The sequence below is a fragment of the Hylobates moloch genome, unplaced genomic scaffold, assembly GCF_009828535.3.
Source record: "Hylobates moloch isolate HMO894 unplaced genomic scaffold, HMol_V3 SCAFFOLD_12, whole genome shotgun sequence".
In the NCBI taxonomy this organism is placed as follows: domain Eukaryota; kingdom Metazoa; phylum Chordata; class Mammalia; order Primates; family Hylobatidae; genus Hylobates; species Hylobates moloch.
The window spans coordinates 60,935,412-60,948,459 of record NW_026652287.1 but is presented as its reverse complement, the minus strand read 5'-3'; the positions used below and the strand labels follow the sequence as shown (position 1 = coordinate 60,948,459).

Sequence of the window (13,048 nt, the reverse complement as noted above, 5' to 3'; positions counted from 1 at the left end):
CCGCATTGTGCGTGGGAGCTGTGGGGGGCACATGGCGCCAGTCACTCCAGCCCAGTTTCTTCAATACTGATTATGTTTCCGTTTCCACCTTCTGTGCTTCCCAGAGGCTGGCGAAGGTTCCTGCCAGTGGGCTTGGTGTGAACGTGACCAGCCAGGACGGCTCCTCCCCGCTGCATGTCGCCGCCCTGCACGGCCGGGCAGACCTCATCCCCCTCCTGCTGAAGCACGGGGCCAACTCGGGTGCCAGGAACGCAGACCAAGCCGTCCCGCTCCACCTGGCCTGCCAGCAGGGCCACTTTCAGGTTCGGGCTCTGCGTCGGGGGGCGGTGGAGCAGGGTGTCTGCTTTGGGCTAGGACCTTGGTGTGAACGCTGTTGGGGTTTGGTGGCTACCCCAGTGGACGCTGCTCCCCCGAGCCCTGAGATTCTGAGGTGCACACGGTAGGCCACTCAGCCTCAGAGCACAGAGCCCTGGTGCTCCCTGGGGGTGGAGCCAGTCCCCGCCCCACTGCCACTCCCATCTGGGTGGTACCAAGGTTGTCATTCTGATTCCTGCCCCCAGCAGGATCTGGCTTCTGAGCTTGTGTGGTGGCCACCGAGCCTGTCCCCACAGTCATCTTACCACCTTTACACCCCGACAGTGCCTTGCTCTGGGCCAAACAGTTCAGCACTTCATAAACAACAGTCAGAGCCCCATAGAGGGGCTCAAGGGAGAAGTTTGAATTTTGGAGTGATTAACTTTTTGAAAGTGCTGGGGTGTTTTGCTTTTTTTTTCTTTTTAGACAGTGTCTTGCTCTGTCTCCCAGGCTGGAGTGCGGGAGTGCAGTGATGCAATCTCAGCTCACACTGCAGCCTCGATCTCCTGGGCTCAAACAATCCTCCCATCTCAGCCTCCCTCCCTAGTACCTGGGACCACAGGCATGCACCACCACACCCAGATAATTTTTTTTTTTTTTTGTGGAGATGGGATTTCACCATGTTGTCCAGACTGGTGTTGAACTCCTGAACTCAAGCGATCCTCCCACCTTGGCTTCCCAAAGTGCTGGGATTACAGGGATGAGCCACAGCACCAGGCCCTGCTTTTCTTTAAGGAAAACTGTGTGTATTTTTTTCATTTTCCTTTATCAGTTCTACTGTTAACTTTTTAAAGACAGGAGCCATATTTCAGGTCTTGCATCTCTCTCGCCAACACCTAGCATAGAGCTTCAGGCATGGCTTTCCTAATCTGTAAATTCGGAGTGGCGATTGCAGCTCTCCCTGAGGTAGAAAGGATAGAAAGGTGAAGTGAGATTACTGTCGCCCAGCACATTGGGTGAAGTGAGATCACTGTCACCCTGCGCTTCACCCGCACAGAGCAGCCCCGCAGCAGACGGTAGCCCTCCCCTCTTCACCTGGTCCCTTTTCTCCTGAGGGTCTAAAGTCTTCTCAATAAGCTCAGAGACGGCTGGGCCTGGTGGCTCATGCCTGTAATCCCAGCACTTTGGGAGGCCGAGATGGGTGAATCACCTGAGGTCGAGAGTTTGAGGCCAGCCCTGCCAACATGGTGAAATGCCGTCTCTACTGAAAATACAGAAAATCAGCCAAGCGTGGTGGCAGGCACCTGTAGTCCCAGCTGCTCAGGAGGCTGAGGCATGAGAATCAGTTGAACCTGGGAGGCGGAGGCTGGAGTGAGCCAAGATCACGCCACTGCACTCCAGCCTGGGCGACAGAGCGAGACTCTGTCTGAAAAAAAAAAAAAAAAAACCAGAAAACAACAACAACAAAATAATAATCTCAGAGACAAGTCAAAAGAATATCAAACTTCAGGATTTCTCTCCAGAAACTTTTCTTATTTTCTTTTTTTATTTGTTTTTTTTTTTTTTCATAATTTTTCTCCGGCAGGAAGTGACAGAAATTTTGATTAAGTTTGCACGTTTTCCTTCTCTGGCCCAGGTGGTGAAGTGTCTATTAGATTCAAATGCAAAACCCAATAAGAAGGACCTCAGTGGAAACACGCCCCTCATTTACGCCTGCTCCGGTGGCCATCACGAGGTTGTGGCACTGCTGCTACAGGTGAGGGCCCCTCCCTACCCCCGGTCTACACGCCTGCGCCAGTTAACGGGGTGTCTCCACCCAGCGACCCCCGCAGCGCACTGGGGTTGGAGAGGCCCGGCCACCCATCAGCGCCAGGCCTCTGGGGAAAGGAGCGGGGCGTGCGCCTTCCCACACGGGGTTCTCCGATGGGAACGGACGGTGCCTCAGCATCCAGGATGCAGTCTCAAGAGCTCCGACGCTGCTTTTGCCAAGGGTTTGGGTCTCACCTCACTGACCGGGAATGTGTCACGCTGTTACCTGAGCATGGGCTGAGTGGCCGCCTCTGTCCCTGCTGCTCTTGAAAAAGGTTATGTGAATGGATTAGAATTCCTTAAAGAAGTAGGGAAAAACCAACTTGTCCATGACTCTGCTACTCAAGGGAAACTCATCATGGTGGACTTTTAAAAAATGTGTATAGTTTCAGTGTTATTTATTCTTTTTGAGACAAGGTCTTGCTCTGTGGCCCAGGCTGGAATGCAGTGGCACCCTCACAGCTCACTGCAGCCTCAGTCTCCCAGGCTCAGGTGATCCTCCTGCCTCAGCCTTCCAGGTAACTGGGACTACAGGTACACATCACTGCCCCTGGCTAGTTTTTGCTGTTTGTTTTTAGTAGAGATGGGGGTCTCACTGTGTTGCCCAGGCTGGTCTCAAACTCCTGAGCTCAAACGATCCTCTTGCCTTGGCCTCCTAAAGTGCTGGATTACAGGTGTAAGCCACTGCGCCTCGCCAAGTATTTTCTCTGATTGCGAGATGGAGTCTCGCTCTGTCACCTAGGCTGGAATGCAGTGGCTCACTCTCAGCTCACTGCAACCTCTGCCTCCGGGGTTCAAGTGATTCTCCTGCCTCAGCCTCCCGAATAGCTGGGACTACAGGCGCCCACGACCATGCCCAGCTAATTTTTTTTGGTTTTTGGTTTTTTTTTTTTTTAGTAGAGATGGGATTTCACTATGTTGGCCAGGCTGGTCTTGAACTCCTGACCTCAGGTGATCCATCTGCCTCTGCCTCCCAAAGTGCTGGGATTATAGGCATGAGCCACTGCACCTGGCCCCAAGTATTGTTTTCTGTCTTAATGTTGTTTAATGTAGAAACTTATTTACTTAAACTTTGATTTTTAATGGTTGCATAACTGTGGATATACCATAGTGATTTCTTTCAACCTCTTTCTGCTCTGTACATTTAAGTGGCTTCTGTTTTCTCTGCTATTAGGATAAATGCTGCAGTGAACTCTTTGTCTATAAATCTTTTTTTCTCATTATTACTTTTTCCCCCCAAATTTTAAGAAAACTTTCAGACATAAGAAAAGTTGAATGTGTTTTATAGCGAATACCTGTATACCCACAGCCAGATTCCATGCTGACGTTTCATAGCGTTCCTTTTGATCGTGTGGTTTCTCTTTCCAGCGTGGAGCCTCCATTAACGCTTCTAACAATAAGGGCAACACAGCACTGCACGAGGCTGTGATTGAAAAGCACGTCTTCGTGGTAGAGCTGCTTCTGCTCCACGGAGCATCAGTTCAGGTGCTGAACAAGCGGCAGCGCACGGCTGTAGACTATGCTGAACAGGTAGGCGGAGAGGGTCGAAGAGCCGAGGGAATCCTGAGCTCCTCACAGCTCCCTCTGGATCCCTTGTGTTTAAGCTGGATCTGAAAGAGCAACACCCAGCCCTTGGCATCGCTGGACTGGGCCTAGTTGGTGTGCCAGAAGTCCACAGCGTGGGTAGATGGCTGGTCCTCAGCTTCCTGGTCAGAGGTGGTGCTCTGGGAACCAGGAATCATTCTTTTCACGGGTGGTTTTCAAAGGCCTGAGTGGAGGGGCTCCCCCCAGCCAGCAGTAGGGCCATGCTCCAGTAGTTAATCCAGTAGTTATGTAGAGTCAGGCACTCAGGAAGGAGCAAGTCATGATGTTCTGGTCTCACCATCCTCGCAGTGTGAACACAGCCGTTGTCTTAGCAGGACAATGGAGAAGGTTTGTTTCGTTGGTGGATTTAAAACTCCTTGAGGCCAGGCACAGTGGCTCATGCCTGTAATCCCAGCACTTTGGGACGCCAAGGAAGGAGAAGCACTTGAGCCCAGGAGCTCATGACCAGCCTGGGCAACATAGTGAGACCCCCTCTCTACAGAAAATTGAAAAATTAGCCGAGCACAGTGGTGCATGCCTGTAGTCCCAGCTACTCAGGAGGCTGAGGTGGGAGGATCGCTTGAGCCCAGGAGGTCAAGGCTGTAGTGAGCTGGGATTGTGCCACTGCACTCCAGCCTGGGCGACAGAGACTTTGTCTCAAAAAAATGAAAGTAAAAGTCCTTGAGTCCTATAGGAATCGTGATTATTGGCCTACTGCCTTCTCCAGTGCTGTGGGTGCTTGCGTGGAGGGCGGTGGGGAAGGGTCCTATTCCCCTGGTGAGCGGCAGCTGTTTCTGTTCCTGTTTTCCTGCTGAGTCTTTCTTTTGTTTTCTACTCAAGATAGACAGCGAGTAGGCTGTTAAGTGACACAACTGAGAAGCTAACATCACCATCAATCCACTCCATGGATAGGCTCCTTAGAGTAATTTCTTGTTTCTTAAGACAGAGTCTTGCTCTGTTGTGGCGTGATCCTGGCTCACTGCAACCTCTGCCTCCTGGGTTCAAGTGATTCTCATGCCTCAGCCTCCTGAGTAGCTGGGATTACAGGCACGTGGCACCACACTTGGCTAAATTTTTTTTGTATTTTTTGTAGAGACGGGTTTCACCATATTGCTTAGGCTGGTCTCGAACACCTGACCTAACTGATCCACCTCCCTTGGCCTCCCGAAGTGCTGGGATTACAGACGTGAGCCGCTGTGCCTGGCCTCCTTATATTAATTTTCAGTGACAGAATTGAAATATTTTAAATCCTCAGTTTAGTACTTTCTTAAATAATTATGTTGAATTTTTTTTGGTTTTTAAAATTTTTAATTTTATTATTATTATTTTTTGAGACAGGGTCTCACTCTGTTGCCCAGGCTGGAGTATAATGGTGCAATCTTGGCTCAATGCAGCCTTGACCTCGGCGCAGATGATCCTCCAACCTCAGCCTCCCAAGTAGCTGGACTATAGGCATGTGCCACCATGCCCAGCTAATTTTTTTTTAATAGAGACAGGGTTTCGCCATGTTGGCCGGGCTGGTCTCGACTGCCTGGGCTCAAGCAATCCACCTGCCTCAGCCTCTCAAAAGTGCTGAGATTACAGGCGTGAGCCATCGCTCATGGCCTTTTATTATTTTTAAATAGAGACAGGGTCTTGCTGTGTTGCCCAGGCTAATCTTGAACTCCTGGGCTCAAGCGATCCTCCCACCTCAGTCTCCCAAAGTGGTGGGATTGCACATGTGAGCCACTGTCCAGTTAATTAATGTGTTTCAATGAGTACTCACTATATGGGGGTCCCTCAACAGCCTCATGATAAGCATATGATAGTAGATCTTATTATGGTTGAGCTGGTTGCACGCAGTGGTTAAATCCCCAGCGTGGAGGCCACGGAGAGGGCAGAGCCGGGCTCCCCACGCAAGCCTGCTTTTACCACTGGAGTTCATGGCCTCCAAGCTCCGTTTGTAATTATTTCTGAGCTTTTTCTGCCCAGTCACACTAATACTGACATTTAGATCAAAAACAAATAACCTATTAAAAAAGAATAAAAACATTACTGTTCCTTTTCCCTTTCAAATTGCAGAATTCAAAAATAATGGAATTGCTTCAGGTGGTACCAAGCTGTGTTGCTTCATTAGATGATGTGGCTGAAACCGACCGCAAGGAGTATGTCACTGTTAAGATCAGGAAAAAATGTAAGAGTTTACCTTCTTTCTGTCATGCTCAACTTGGGTATATTTACACATTCATGAGTAGTTGCTGGTGTTCATTTAATTGTATATGTAAAGTGTAATTATAATCATGCCTGGAGGAGATACAGGCACCAAAGAAATGTATGTCACCTCCCAATTTATCAGACTATGGGTAAGCTTTTTTTGTTACTAGTTTTCTGGTTGATGGTAATGATGTTTCCTGAGGAAATAAGATAGAAACTGTCAACACCACCTTGAAGTTTCAGGCATCTGCCTATGGAGATGGGGAACAGTCTGGGATAGTTTCTCTCATGCCTCATGTTCCAAAGTCAGGTGTTCTGGGCATTTCCTGGACATCGAAGGTAAATGCTACCTTTCAAGATTTTTTTTTTTTTTTTTGAGACAGAGTCTTGCTCTGTCACCCAGGCTGGAGTGCAGTGGCATGATCTTGGCTCACTGCCAGCTCTGCCTCCCGGGTTCACGCCATTCTCCTGCCTCAGCCTCCCGAGTAGCTGGGACTACAGGTGCCAGCCACTACGCCCAGCTAATTTTGTTTTTGTATTTTTAGTGGAGAGGGGGCTTCATGGTGTTAGCCAGGATGGTCTACATCTCCTGACCTCGTGATCCGCCCGCCTTGGCCTCCCAAAGTGCTGGGATTACAGGTGTGAGCCACCAAGATTTTTTATTTAGTTAGTTTTTTTGAGACAGAGTCTCACTCTGTCACCCAGGCTGGAGTGCAGTGGTGCAATCTCGGCTCACTGCAACCTCTTCCTCCTGGGTTCAAGGGATTCCCCTTCCTCAGCCTCCCAAGTAGCTAGGATTACAGGCACATGCCACCATGCCTGGCTAATTTTTGTATTTTTAGTAGAGACGGGGTTTCACAATGTTGGCCAGGCTGGTCTCAAACTCCTGACTTCAAGTGATCCACCCGCCTTGGCCTCCCAAAGTGCTGGAGTTACAGGTGTGAGCCACTGCGCCTGGCCTCAAGATTTTTTTTTTTTAAGTTTGTACGTGTACAGAGGTTGATTATAATTAGAACAGCACTTGCCGAACAGCAGTGGTACTGAAGTATTTTCTTCTTTTTAAAAAGTTTAGAAGGGGTCTTTGTTCTACTTTTTTTTTTAATTTACAATATGAAATATTATTATCTCATCCAGTGAGGTATGCAATAATGCAATACAATAATATGAATAAACCCATTCACATATCTGGATAACCCTGAGACTGTCTCACCGTAATTGGTTGTGGCTAGGGGAGTTAAGGGAGTTAAGGTTTTTTTTTTCTATTTCATGGGGGTTCTCATAATACAGGCTGACTACCCCCTATCTCAAATGCTTGGGACCAGCAGTGTTTTGGGTTATGGAATGTTTGCATTATACTCATTGGTTGAGGATCTAAATCAGGAAATCAGATTCTTCTGAGCATGATGTCAAAGAGTTCAAAATGTCTCGGATTTTGTAGCTTTTTTTTGAGATGGAGTCTTGCTCTGTCACCCAGGCTGGAGTGTGGTGGCGCAATCTCGGCTCACTGCAACCTCTGCCTCCTGGGTTCAAGCGAGTCTCCTGCCTCAGCCTCTTGAGTAGCTGGGATTATAGGTGTGCGCCACCACGCCTGGCTAAGTTTTTGTATTTTTGGTAGAGATGGGGTTTCTCCATGTTTCCCAGGCTGGTCCTGAACTCCTGACCTCAAGTGATATGCCCACCTTGGCCTCCCAAACTGCTGGGATTACAGGCATGAGCCACTGCACCCAGCCTGTAGCATTTTAGGCTTTAGATTTTTGGATTGGAGATACTCAACCTGTTATAAATAGGTACTAGCTGTGTTTCTTTAAGCAAATTCAGTGCTTCAGTTTCTAAATTTTGTAAATCTTAGAATAGAAAGATTGTGTCTATGCTGTAATTTTAAAATAATCTTTACAACTGTTTTTGAAGTTTTTAGATGTTTATCTTTTTATCTACAGGGAACTCAAAACTGTATGATCTACCAGATGAGCCTTTTACAAGACAGTTTTACTTTGTCCACTCAGCTGGTCAGTTTAAGTGAGTATGAAAATCAAGTTGATTTCTGTGCTTTTGCCCCTAGTTTACTCCAAGCTGCACGTAAGCTGCTTCAATTGTAATTGGTTATGGACAAATCTGCACCTAATAATGTCAAAAATGCTGCCACCTTGTGGCCAACCAGAGTGTTTCATGCCACTGTCCCAAATATTTATTTTAGTTTATTTTGGGTTTTAGGGGAAAGACTTCAAGGGAGATTATGGCAAGAGATAGAAGTGTCCCTAATTTAACCGAAGGTTCTTTGCGTGAGGTAAGTTACTAAACACTGGCTTTTAATCATATTTTCTTTTTTTTTTTTTTTTTTTTTTTTTTGAGACGGAGTCTCGCTCTGTCACCCAGGCTGGAGTGCAGTGGCGCAATCTCGGCTCACTGCAAGCTCCGCCTCCCGGGTTCACACCATTCTCCTGCCTCAGCCTCTCCGAGTAGCTGGGACTACAGGCGCCCGCCACCACGCCCGGCTAATTTTTTTTTGTATTTTTAGTAGAGACGGGGTTTCACCGTGGTCTCGATCTCCTGACCTCGTGATCCGCCCGCCTCGGCCTCCCAAAGTGCTGGGATTACAAGCGTGAGCCACCGCGCCCGGCCTTAATCATATTTTCTAAAGCCTGGCTTTGTCAGAAGTAATCCATGGTAAACACATCTCCTTGATCGTCATCTTCATTATTCCCTGCGCCGTATGAGTTAGCAACAGTTAAAACTGGAATTATTTCATGGGACAGTGTAGAGTACAGACTTCACTGATTGTTATAATTAAAAGTACATTTCTGAGCAGAGGAGTGGAAAGTGTTACATGTGTGGGAAACCACAGGTCTTGGTGCTTACAGGAGATGAAACATCCCAAATTTACTATGGTTTTGATCACCAAAGAAAGAAAACGACAGTTTGTATATAGATGGGTAAATGATGTCTCCAAGTATGGTGTACAGTTGCTCAGACAATTCTTTATGTGGCCATCTTCCCACTGCATTTTATTTATTTGAGACAGAGTCTTGCTCTGTGGCCCAGGCTGGAGTACAGTGGCACGATCTCGGCTCACTGCAATCTCCACCTCCCGGGTTCAAGCATTCCCCCGCCTCAGCCTCCTGAGTAGCTGGGATTACAGGCATGTGCCATTATTCCCAGCTAATTTTTTTGTATTTTTAGTAGAGACGCGGTTTCACCACGTTGGCCAGGCTGGTCTTGAACTCCTGACCTCAAGTGATCTGCCCGCTTCGGCCTCCCAGTGTGCTGGGATTACAAGCGTGAGCCACCGTGCCCGGACCCTACTGCATTTTTAAATCACTCAGAAGCTTGATTGAAAACCTGTGATCGGAGACAGTGATTCTTCTCAGGACCACGGCTTTCCTTATTGCTGATGAGAATTTATAGCGTATGTAGCATAGGCTTGTTGGAACAAATACACAAAAGTTCTAAGTTGTTGTTTTAGATAATTAAAATGATTTTAATTAACATGACTAATTTTGATATCATATTTAGTCTTACGTGGTGTTGCTAGGAGACCTGCTGCTTTGTGGGAAAGCCAGAATCGTTGAAATCTGCCTGAGTTCCATCAAGTGCTAGCTTTTCCCTTGCTAGCTGTGGGACTTTAGGCAGGTGGCTTAACTTTGCTGATCCTGTTTCCTCAGGTGTAAAACAGGGATAACAGTAGTAGTACATGCCTCCTAGAGTCACAGAGATTGTGCAAACCAGTGAAACATTTACTCTGTGTCTGACACAGGTAGTATGCACATGCCATGTTACCACGACAGGGATGTGAGAATTGGAATTATGCCTGTCAAGCACTGAGCACATTGTGTGACACTAGGCACTAAGGGGCAGCTGTCACTGTCATGGTTGTGGGGCTTCCAGTACAGTGAGGACGTGAACGGTTCAAAATGTACTTTTTCTTTAGCCAGGGAGGCAAAGTGTCACACTGAGACAGAATAACCCGCCAGCTCAGAGTGGATCTCATGCTGAGAAAGGCAACAGCGACTGGCCGGAGAGGCCTGGACTGACACAGACTGGCCCTGGACACAGGCGGATGCTGCGGAGACACACGGTAGAGGATGCGGTTGTGTCCCAGGGCCCGGAGGCTGCTGGCCCCCTCCCCACTCCCCAAGGGGTTAGTGCTTCCCGGTCCTAACAGGAATGAGGAGTTGAACCCACTGTCAGGAAGCTGTCAGGAAGCAAGGATGCAACAAGATGCTGAGTGTGAACACATCTGAGGACTAACTGTGCTTCCATGAAACTGGCTTGAGAAGTCTTCAGCACCAAGTTCCTGAAAGCTTTTCTGTAGCAGGAAAGAATGCAACAAAAAAGTTAACCACCACCATCTCTCTCCTCTTCAAAGCTAATGAATACACTTGAAACAGACAAAAATTCCAGTAGCATCCAGATCCTTAAGCCAGAGGTGCATGCTTCTTTTTAAGTATGAGGGTTTGTTGGTCACAGTGGGAGAGGTTTCACCACCACATTCTGACCTCCTCCTCCTCCCAAAAGGTGCTAAACCTCTCTGACCTGTGTACATTCACAAACCACAGCTAGAATTCCTCCACCTGGGATTAAGCTGGAGAGAAGTAATTTAGGCTTCATGGTACTGTGGAGGCCACGCTGAAATGTCATATCTGAAGGAAGAAAGCAGCAGCTGGACAACGTTTCTTTGCAAAGCAACACTCGAACCAAAAGATGCCTCAATCCCATTTTGATGTTCATTTTAGTGAAAGGATGCATCAGACCTGTTCCACATCATGCCATATGGGAAAGGGTGGTTATCATTTTCCTTCTAACAAGTAGGTACAGATATTCGGTTACTACACGTGCACCTGTAGCAGTGTTTCTAGAAACATCCCTTTTTGTTGAGAACCTCCCTTGAATGTCACACTCACACCTGACGGGATGGTTACTGGATTAGAGAGTAAATTTGGCACATCTTAGTCTTTTGATTCAAATTCAAAACTTAACAGCACAAACCAGGTCAAAAAGTTACTTTCGTTTAGAATTTGCCATTTATTCCTTTTTATAAATTTCTATAGATTATAGTTATTTTTATGTTATTGGCCTAGAGCTACACGTATATGGGTTTGTCCTGAGTCCATTTTCAAATCACCTTGTAATAGGGAAATGGTTTTGTCCATGTTCGTGGAAATACTTGTGTATGTACAGAAGGGAGGGATTATTTTTCTACAAAGTAATTTATGATTTCTAATTTTCTAATGTGCCTTGGATATGTGCCAAATGATGGAAAAGAAACAGTAAACTTTATGATTCTTGACTGTCATGGTATGTTTTTTTAGTTTGGCTGCGGATATGTTTCTCAGCCTGTCTGCTGTAAACATGTGCTTCGTGTGTGGGAAAAATGGTCCCCACTGAATGAATGGATATACATTTTTCAGTTTTACAGATGGGAGATTGAAACATGGGAACTTGATCACTTAGCTCATTATTCATCTACTGACCAAGGCCTACTTAACCCAGTAGGCACAGTGTCCAGGGCCCACAAAAATGTTTTTCTTTGGAAATCAGAAGAATAAAATGAATACAGCTTCCTATCCCAAACAGGAAATGAGCCCTGTTGCTTTGCTAATTTCTTTGTTCTGATTTTTCCTCTTCTCTACATTTTTTTTGAGATAGAGTCTCACTCTGTCACCCAGGCTGGAGTCCAGTAGGCTGGAGTGCAGTGGCACGATCTCGGCTCACTGCAGCCTCCACCTCCCAGGTTCAAGCAATTATCCTGCCACAGCCTCCCGAGTAGCTGGGACTACAGGAACCCACCACCACGCCCGGCTAGTTTTTGTTTTTTTTTTTTGTATTTTTAGTAGAGACAGGGTTTTTCACCATGTTAGCCAGGATGGTCTCAATATCCTGACCTCGTGATCCACCCGCCTCGGCCTCCCAAAGTGCTGGGATTACAGGTGTGAGCCACCATGCCCAGCCTTCCCTACTTCTTTTAAACAAAACCACCTTATAGACTAAAGCTGCTGTGGTTCTATACCATCCTAATACATCCTATACAGTTTATCAGCACAGGTATTCTCAAGATACAAATACACACATTTGACACCACCTAGTATTTTGGGGTAGTGCAATATAATTTTGAAAACATTTTCTTGAGATGGAGTCTTGCTCTGTCACCCAGGCTGGAGTGCAGGGCACCATCTTGGCTCACTGCAGCCTCTGCCTCCCAGATTCAAGCAATTCTCCTGCCTCAGTCTCCCGGGTAGCTGGGATTACAGGCACCTGCCACCATGCCTGGCTAATTTTTATATCTTTGGTAGAGATGGGGTTTCACTATGTTGGCCAGGCTGGTCTCGAACTCCTGACCTCAAGTGATCTGCTCACATTGGCCTCCCAAAATGCTGGGATTGCAGGCATGAGCGACTGCGCCCAGCCGAAAACATTTTCACATATACTCATTTACTTTCAACAATCGCTGTGGATGGTAGAATTGTCAAGTGAGGAAACAGATTCAGAAAAATAAGGGGACTGCGAGGGATCTCACAGCCAGGATCAAGGCCTGGTTGGCAGTGGCAGCTGCAAGCTTGGTGTACCCTTCCTCTGGAGAGGTAAATGCTGTTTCTTTTTGAGCTATTCTGGTCATCAGTAATGTTTTCCATCTTAAGTGACTCCCTCGATTATTTTAAAAAAAACAATTGTCATTCTGGCCAACATGGTGAAACCCTGTCTATACTAAAAATACAAAAATTAGCTGGGTGTGGTGGCGTGCGCTTGTAATCCTATCTACTTGGGATGCCGAGGCAGAAGAATTGCTTGAACCTGGGAGACAGAGGTTGCAGTAAGCCAAGATCATGCCACTGCACTTCAGCCTGGCAACAGAGCAATACTCCATCTCAAAAAAAAAAGCAAACAACCAGTTGTGTTTTTTCCAATTGCTTTCCCTACTCAAAACTTGATGTGACAGTTGAGAAATTAATGCCCCTAATTTCCATTTTTTGTGAAAAAAAAGTTTTGAATTCAAAGTAATGCAAGTTCACTGATCTAAATTAGAAAGTTTAGAATAACCACTCTCCACTCCCTAAAATGTACTCCAGCCTCTTGTTGCCATCAGGAACCTCTCTCCTTGTACACGGAACCACTTTTCACTTTCAGGTAGGTGTCTGAAAGAGTCTGAACATCTTTAAACATTCACAGCAGTTGC

The 13,048-nt window shown here is 46.8% G+C and overlaps 1 protein-coding gene across 3 annotated transcripts in view; it reads left to right on the top strand.

The window, feature by feature from the left end:
* Window positions 1-12,176, top strand: part of ANKRD27 (ankyrin repeat domain 27) — an 80,991-nt gene extending 68,815 nt beyond the window's left edge. For 2 of the 3 annotated variants that reach the window (XM_032170365.2, XM_032170369.2), the window contains 7 exons: window positions 105-302; window positions 1,931-2,050; window positions 3,472-3,633; window positions 5,749-5,860; window positions 7,818-7,896; window positions 8,092-8,164; window positions 9,806-12,176. In XM_032170365.2, the coding sequence (XP_032026256.1) occupies window positions 105-302; window positions 1,931-2,050; window positions 3,472-3,633; window positions 5,749-5,860; window positions 7,818-7,896; window positions 8,092-8,164; window positions 9,806-10,036 (975 nt within the window). In that variant the 3' untranslated portion in view covers window positions 10,037-12,176. The remainder of the gene's footprint in view (window positions 1-104; window positions 303-1,930; window positions 2,051-3,471; window positions 3,634-5,748; window positions 5,861-7,817; window positions 7,897-8,091; window positions 8,165-9,805) is intronic. The other variant, XM_032170366.2, reaches the window with a different exon arrangement.
* Window positions 12,177-13,048: the final 872 nt, after the last annotated feature.